The sequence below is a fragment of the Camellia sinensis genome, chromosome 1 (genome assembly GCF_055761805.1).
Source record: "Camellia sinensis isolate YWXY chromosome 1, ASM5576180v1, whole genome shotgun sequence".
NCBI lineage: Eukaryota > Viridiplantae > Streptophyta > Magnoliopsida > Ericales > Theaceae > Camellia > Camellia sinensis.
Window position 1 is genome coordinate 62,684,523 of NC_138961.1, and position 7,998 is coordinate 62,692,520.

The following is a 7,998-nucleotide window of genomic DNA, read 5'->3' on the forward strand; positions in this document are numbered from 1 at the left end:
AGAAGCAACGTAGAGCCAACACAAAAAGAAAGTGGAAAAAGTCTACGTAGTACCTATCCAAATCCCAGAACGGTGGAAAACTAAATACATAAATGAGTTACGTTGGGATTCTAAACAAATTATTAAATATTTTATCAAATTTTTTATATGGATGTAAGACCTATATACATGTGATTTATGTTGATCCTACACTTATATAAGAGGTTTGATAAAATATTTGATAATTTATTTGACATGTATAACATTTTTCTAAATAAATAGAAAGAAACTGGAGCAATGAATCTGGTCCAACAAACAATGTGAAAATCTATATATATATATAATACAAAATGACATGATTAGTTGATTTTATTATTTAAAGAAAACAAAAGGCCTTATATAACTTTGAAATTACCACATTATTACCACATTATTCATATCCAATAAATAAATTCTCTATAAAAAGTGTGTAGGAATAGACTTTCCTTCCAAGCATATATAATAACTCATAAAAAAAACATATAGAAAAGTGAGAAATTTAACTTTCTTAAAATTAGAAGTTCAATTGAAAGGCTTTGAAGAAGAAGGCAAACAAAGAATTCTACTACATGGCAACAGCAGCAGCTGAAGACAGTCACAATTAGAGAGAGAGAGATGCATCCCTCAAGAAGAAGAGGTTTGGTCCCATTCATCATCTTCCTCAAGGTAGTTTCAGACCCAACCTGAGTATCAAGCAAAGCAAGCAATCAAAGTTTCAATTTAATTAGCAGATGAGTTTTACTGAGGAATATGTAACACTTTATCTGAGGTTGTTGAGGGCTGCTGAAAAAGATGACACCAGGGAACTATATCTATTACATGAACAATACTCACTCTTGTTGCACGGTCCATCGTTATGGGGAGAGAATGAAAACCCTCTACACGTCTCCTGTAAGCATGGCAGCTTTCGATTTGTGATAGAGGTTCTGAATTTAAATCCAGGGTTAGCTAGAAGAAGAAGAAACAGTGATGGTTTTAGTCCTATGCATGTGGCTTCGGCTAATGGGCACGTAGAGATAGTTCAAGTGTTGGCGGATTTCGATTCTAAACTCTGCCTTGTGGAGGACATTGAAGATCGGGTTCCTCTCCATGTGGCAGCAATGAAGGGGAAAGGGGATGCTGTTAGGGCATTAGTCCATGCATGTCCGGCGTCTCTTCGAAAGCTGACCTGCCATGGAGAGACTGCTCTTCACCTTGCCCTCAAGAATCACCAAACTGGTGCTTTCATAGTCCTTTTGGAAGAGATTCAAAAATGGAAGCATGAGGAGCTCCTTAACTGGAAGGACATTGAAGGCAACACTGTTCTGCACATTGTCACCTCCCGTAAACTGATCCAGGCATGCTCTCTTCTCTCTCTCTCTCTCTCTCTCTCTCTCTGTTTGTGCATAGAGATGGTCATGTCGTGTGGGTAAGAGTTCAATATTATAAGATTGTGTGGCTTTATAGAACACCTTGGGCATGGAGTTGAATTTCGCAGAGAAAGAGAGTCAATTAATCATGGGTTAAGATTCTTAATTACTCTAATCAAATTTTTTTCTTTTTATTTTTGTTATGGTGATCATGCTAAAATTCTTTACAATTAGAGAAATCATATACATAATTTTGGGTGTGTTTGGTTTGTATTTGTAGAATAGTTTTTGAGATAAAAAGTACGAAAACTTGTTTGGTTTGCCTTTTTTTAGAAATAGTTTTGAAAAATTGTTTTGGGAAGAGAATTTTAAAAAAAATGATTGATTTGATGTGTATGAGAGAGAGTAATTTTGAAAAATAGGTAACCAAACAAAATTTTAAGATTTTTTTGAAAAAATTTGTTTGATTTGATTACTCTTAAAAATTTATTAGTAGAGAATTTTTTTCAAAATTTTTTCTAAAAAACAAACCAAACAAGTTTCTTACCTTCTTTTCTCATTTTTAAACGCATCGCATCAAAAATACACAAGAAATTATATATAGCATTTAAAGTTGTGGTTTTAACTCTCATGAATCTTTTATCAAAAGTAGTCAAATACAGCCAAGCTAATAAGGACACTGCCTTAAGCCTCATCATTGGCTCGTGAGAGAGGCTGGTTGACCAGCTTTTTCATCCAGCCTGCAAGTCCATGAGGTGGGACTTACGTTTAAGGTTTTGACTCACGTACCGAGTCCGTAAAAAAAAAATATTTAGGGCTCGTTTGGGAACAGGCTAATTTAGTAATTTTTTAATTATTTGACTAAAGTATGAGCTAAAAAAAATTAGTATGTTTGGAATAATTTTTTGGCTTTTTACGAAAAAATGTGCAAAAAGTAGAGACAAAAGAGAATCTTTGACTTTTTGGTATAAGTTGTTGACTTTTTGACTAATTTAATAACTTTTTGACTTTTTAACTAAAATTAATGATTCCCAAACGAGGCCTAAATTTAGCCTACAAACTGGTTTGGAATCCATTTTTCCATACAGGTCCAGGCCGGCCTAATAATGAGGCCTAGGCTGCCTCATCAAAAGGCAAAATTATGCAATAGGGTAATGGCGAATATGCTGGTTATACATTGTAATGTTTATTATGAGTAATAAAATGTTACTATTACTTTGCTAATTTATAAAATAATAATAATTTATAGTTTGAGATGCCAATCAATCCACATTCCTGGCTGAAAACTATTAAGGCCTCGTTTGGGATGCTACTTTTTTAGTCAATTAGCCAAAAATTTATTAAATTAGCCAATTAGCCAATTAGTCATACCAAAAAGTCAACAATTACGGCTTCTCTCTACTTTTTGCACAGTTTTTCGTAATTAGTCAAAAAGTCATCCCAAACATACAAGTTTTTTTTACCTACCTTTTTAGCCAATTAACCAAAAAGTTACTAAATTAGTCTGTTCCCAAACGAGGCCTAAGCCAAGTTCATTACCCCCTCATTTGATCAACACAATTGCAAAAGATGTTCCTGTGAAATATCTATATATATATGAGCAATTGATGTCATGTAAATAAATATATAGCAAATTAGACCTTTGATTTTTGTAATTTGTTTATTGAATTAATTTGATTCTTATAGTTCTAGTTGTTTAATTTTATCATTTAATTGTTCAAATTTTGTTTAATTAACATCAATTAAGAAATTAGAGAAAAAATTCAATTGGAATAAAACATTTTAAATTAGGGGTTTACCCATTTCTTCCTAGTTCACGTCATATAAAAACAAAAATCTAATTACGATTGTGTTCATCAGGCAAATTACTATTAAAAACAACAGGTATAAACCGTTCCTCCTAGCCGCACCACCCGTCAGTTATTGCCCCCGTTGCTACAAAACCCTAGCCGCGGCCACCGCCCCACTAAAACCCCTCATATCGCAAATCCCCAGCTCTCCACCACCGCGACTTGCCTCCCTAACCCCCACTGAAGAGCAGGAAAGGAGGAGGAGGTGGGGAAAAGAGCATGGAAAGGGACAAAAGAGGATAATGGAGCTACTGCTCATAACTCTTACAGCTAATTTCTTCTATCTTTCTCTATAATTATGCCTTCAAAATATTTTTGGACAGCAGTTACAAGTTCTCTGTGTCACAGATTCTGGAGCTACTGCTCTCACTCAACCTTGTAAGAGGGGCTAATTTGAGCCCACTAAATTATTTAGGCCCAATAGCCCAAGATTAGTGGGCCCGAATTTATCGCAAGTCCAAGAATCGGTGGGCCCAGATTTATCGCCATCAAACGGATTGAATCGCTGTAAGCCTCGAAAGGGTTCGGGTCCACGAACCTAGAGACTTACTCGGGCCCGGACTCGAAAGGGTATTAAGCAAGCCTAGAGATCCGAGGCACTCGGACTCGAAAGGGTTCGGATCCACGAACCTAGAGATCCGAGGCACTCGGACTCGAAAGGGTTCGGATCCACGAACCTAGAGGTCCGAAACACTTGGCTTCGAACGGATTCAGACGCAATCTAGAAGTCGCTCCGTTAATGAGTCCCAGAACACTTGCGGGCTCGGAGCTTTCCGGGGTCTACGTACCAGAACCATGGGCGTAATGGAGTCCGAACAAAGGACCCGATCCCGAGGACGGTGAGTGGAGATAAATTCACTCTTCGGTTAAACTAGCCTATACCCGGGTCGAGGTGGCACGACCCCGGGGGGTCCATGAGACTCGGCAATATTTTGCGGCAGGACGTCCTCTGGGACTACTCCTGACCCTTTGGGATGATTGGGGATCATTGGTTAGGTGTGGCTAAGAAGAAGGGTTCGCCGAGGGATTGATCTCCTCTTCGGGGTTTTCTCATCCTCGGAGAAGTCACCTCCTCGGAGAAGTCACCTCCTCGGAGAGGTCACCTCCTCGGACAAGGTGGTTAGAGAGAATATCCCCCATGTGCCTTGCACATGGGCTCCATCCTACATCATGAGGTGCCTATAAATAGCACCCACCCATAGCTTTACAAGGGATGGATTTTGGAGATTTTTAACTCTTGGGAAAGAACTAATTTCCCTTCTCCTTCTCCATTATCGACCTTGAGAGTGAAAGTGGGAGATCAATGGGAGAGCCTTGCCATTATTCTATTCTCTAGCCATTTTGCCTTCTTCTTCACCCAATCTCTTATCTCCATCATCTCCTTTGTTGTCGTGTTCCTAAGTTGAGATTATTGAAGAATCTAAGCCTCTCATCATATTCTAGAGAATTCGAAATTGTTCTTCAAGGATCTTCGAAGATCTTCGAATTTTCCAACTCCTTTCTTGAACCCTCTCCTACATTTTGGCGACTCTGCTGGGGAGGCGGATTGGTTAATGGTCTCAACGAGATCTGGAATCCACACAACTCCAACAAGGATGGCGGGAGAAGATGAAGTTCACCAACAAGGATCCTCTAATGGTGGTGATGACAGGACCACGGCTCCAGATCAACCACTTTTGCTTGAAGCCATTCAAGGACTTCAAAATGCTCAACAAGAGATTCTTACCACTCTTCAGAATCTCACTCACACCATGATGGTGATGAGTTCTAACTTTGCACCGGCGCCAAACGGAAATCAAACTGTTGGTGGAGTTATTCCCGCCGGAACGCAAAATCAAATCCAAGGAGAAGTAGGCCCCAATCAGCCTGTGGCTCATGGCAACACGGCCACAGTAACACATGCTCAAACCACAGTAGGCGGCAGCAGTTTGCCCACACCTGGTCTCCATGGCGTGCCAAGCCAAGATCCAATGGTGACTAGGGGAGTTTCTGGTGTAATGAACGGCACTCCAACGACTGCTGGTGTCCAGGAAAACATAAGGAGCATGATGGCGCAAAAGGGAGCTATGCCCGTACCTAATCTTGTTACGCCACCAGTGAATGTTACCCAAGCACCAAGCGGGCCTCCTTTGGTGCCAACAACAAATCTGCAAGCACAACCCGGTATAGCGGCGCCGTGCGGTGGACTCTATGGGCCTCAATTCAATATCCCATCACCGACTGGCTTGTCTATAGGCGCTGATGGCCAGTATCGTCAAATGTCCTCACCAATGATGAATTCGCAGCACCAGAATGGCCAAGACGCCCCTAGCTCAGTCTTCGGGTACATAAGCCAAGTCCCGGGAATACCACCATCAAACTCTCTCCCTCAACAGTTTCTCACTCTCGCCGATGTGCAGGCCATGTTCGATCTCGAACGGGGCAAGAGGACCTTACCCTCTTTGCCTGATCCAGACGTCAAGCCGCCTTACCCCATTGAGATGCTGAGCTATCCATACCCTGAGGGGTATACAGTGCCGAAGTTCATCAAGTTCGACGGCAAACAAGGAAATGCCCGAGAACATGTTGTGTGGTTCATCGAGACTCTAGGTATTCATGGTTCAAACCACGTCCTCCGACTGAGAGAATTCTCTAAGTCCCTCACCGACCGAGCATATAGTTGGTATGTTAATTTGGCCCCAAACTCTGTCCGAAGTTGGGAGGAAATGGTTAACAAATTCCACTCCAAGTTCTTTCAAGTGGCGGAGAAGGTGACCACACTTACATTGTGTAAAGAGAAGCAACAAGAAAGTGAAGACATCCTTGACTACGTCAAAAGGTTTCAGGACAAGGCCGTGGATTGTCATGAAGCAGTTGAGGAGAGTTATCTGGTTCAAATTTGTCTAGAAGGGGCATTGAGCAGGTACAAAATGTTTCTAGTTAACCACAAGCTACCCACCTTCTCGGCATTAATAGAAGCAGCTCGGAACATTAGCATCCCTCAGGCTCAGGAGTCCGGATTTAAAGCCAGTTACAAGACTAGTTTCAAGTCATCTCGTGGACCTATCGTTGCTGCTGCCTCTGCCCCGGATACCCGAAATTCACAAGGAGGAGGTCATAGGGGCCAGAAAAGAAAGCAATATAATGGTGAAAAGGGGAATGTTTCTTATCCATGTGGAATCGAAGAAGTGAAAGCTCTAGTTAAGGAATGGGTGGCTGACGGAGAGCTAAAATTGCCTTATGTTGAAGAAATGCCATCAAAAAAGGACCGTGAGAGCCCTGAATTTTGTGTCTACCATCGTACATTGAAACATCCGACAGAGAAGTGTTGGACTCTCAGGAAAATCTTCAGAGATAAAGTCGAGGCAGACGAATTGAGGTTCAAAAAGCGAGGGACTCAAGACATCCGAGAACAACCATATCCTCAACACCGAGACAAGGGCAAGAATGTTGCTATGATAGCTTATGAAGGCCCAATGATCGAGGCTATCGCTAATCTCGATGACGATGACTGTTATCTGGACGACATCCTCGAGCCAGAGGGTGAACAAGTTTACTATGGAAGTGCTCTCGATCCAGAGGGCAGAACATTTATGACTCATGGCGAAGATCCCTTTGATCCAGAAGGAGGAGAAGAATGCTATGGAAGAGGAGGACACCATGTTTATGTGGCATCTTATTTTGAGGAGACCGAGGAGATGGTTAACTACGAGCCTCCAAGAGTGGAAAAAGATCCGGATCACTATGCCAAAACCCTGCAAGACTGTGTAAAGTTCAAGCAGTTCTTTGACCAGCTTGGACTTTCCAGGGAGGCAAGAACGGAAATCACCAAGTCTATCATTAATATAGCCGAGGCACACCATGAGGAATGCATGTCGACTGAAGGGTCTATCCCGAGGAAGGCAAAAGAGCAATCTAGTGCCATTACTTTCTCCGAGGCTGATCGGAAGTATCCTTTTTCTCACAATCGCCCGCTTTATGTGACTGTTTTTATTAACGGGGTTGAGTTCAAAAGGGCCTTTCTAGATAGTGGAGCCTCTATCAACATTATGACTCGCGCTACTCTAGAAAAAGCCGGAATCTCTGAAGAACGCATTGTGAAGCAGCCGATAGTCATCACTGGCTTCGGTGGAGAAAGGAGAGTTACTATCGGATGCGTAACTGTTGATTTAGCCGTTGGAGAGATTCGCTCGGCCACCAAGTTCCATATTATCGATTCTGAGGCAAATTATCACATCATTCTAGGGAGGACCTGGATACATAGATATGGGGCTGTACCATCGAGTTATCATCAGTGTGTTAAGGCTAAATGGGGAAAGAAGACGGTGACAATTCAGGCTACAGAAAGGCCTTTCGAGATCCATGAAGCTCATTATTCTGATGCCATCTACTTCACCGAACTGGCTGTCGAAGAAGTTCCCACCACCTCTAAGCCTCGAGGGGTCAAAATTCCTCGTTGGGAGGATATCAAAGATGACAAGGAGCCGATGACAGAATCAAGTAAGCGGGCGATGTCTAGACCAGAAAGTCCGCCTATTTCTCGGAAGGTGATGAAAGTTCGAGAAGGAGGCAAGATGGTGTATTATTTATGAAGGCGCGGGGAGTCGGTTTCTTCAGTCACCGACTCCGAGTCAAAAGAAGAGCCTCCTGACAATGATATAGTAATAAAGCCTGAAGTGGCTCCAGAATGTATGCAAGATGGGCCGAAGCCTCAGCCTGAACAACTTATCGAAATAGATCTGAGTGATGGACAAGATGCACCGAGGCCGGTATTCGTAAGTTCGAGCCTTAGCCCAGAGAAG

The 7,998-nt window shown here is 42.0% G+C and overlaps 1 protein-coding gene across 1 annotated transcript; it reads left to right on the plus strand.

Moving 5' to 3' along the window:
- Positions 1–464: 464 nt before the first annotated feature.
- Positions 465–3,588, plus strand: LOC145795160 (E3 ubiquitin-protein ligase XB3-like). The gene is made up of 2 exons (XM_082878208.1): positions 465–1,355; positions 3,228–3,588. The coding sequence occupies exons 1-2, from the start codon at positions 750–752 to the stop codon at positions 3,240–3,242; spliced, it is 621 nt and encodes a 206-aa protein (XP_082734334.1). The 5' UTR covers positions 465–749; the 3' UTR covers positions 3,243–3,588.
- Positions 3,589–7,998: the final 4,410 nt, after the last annotated feature.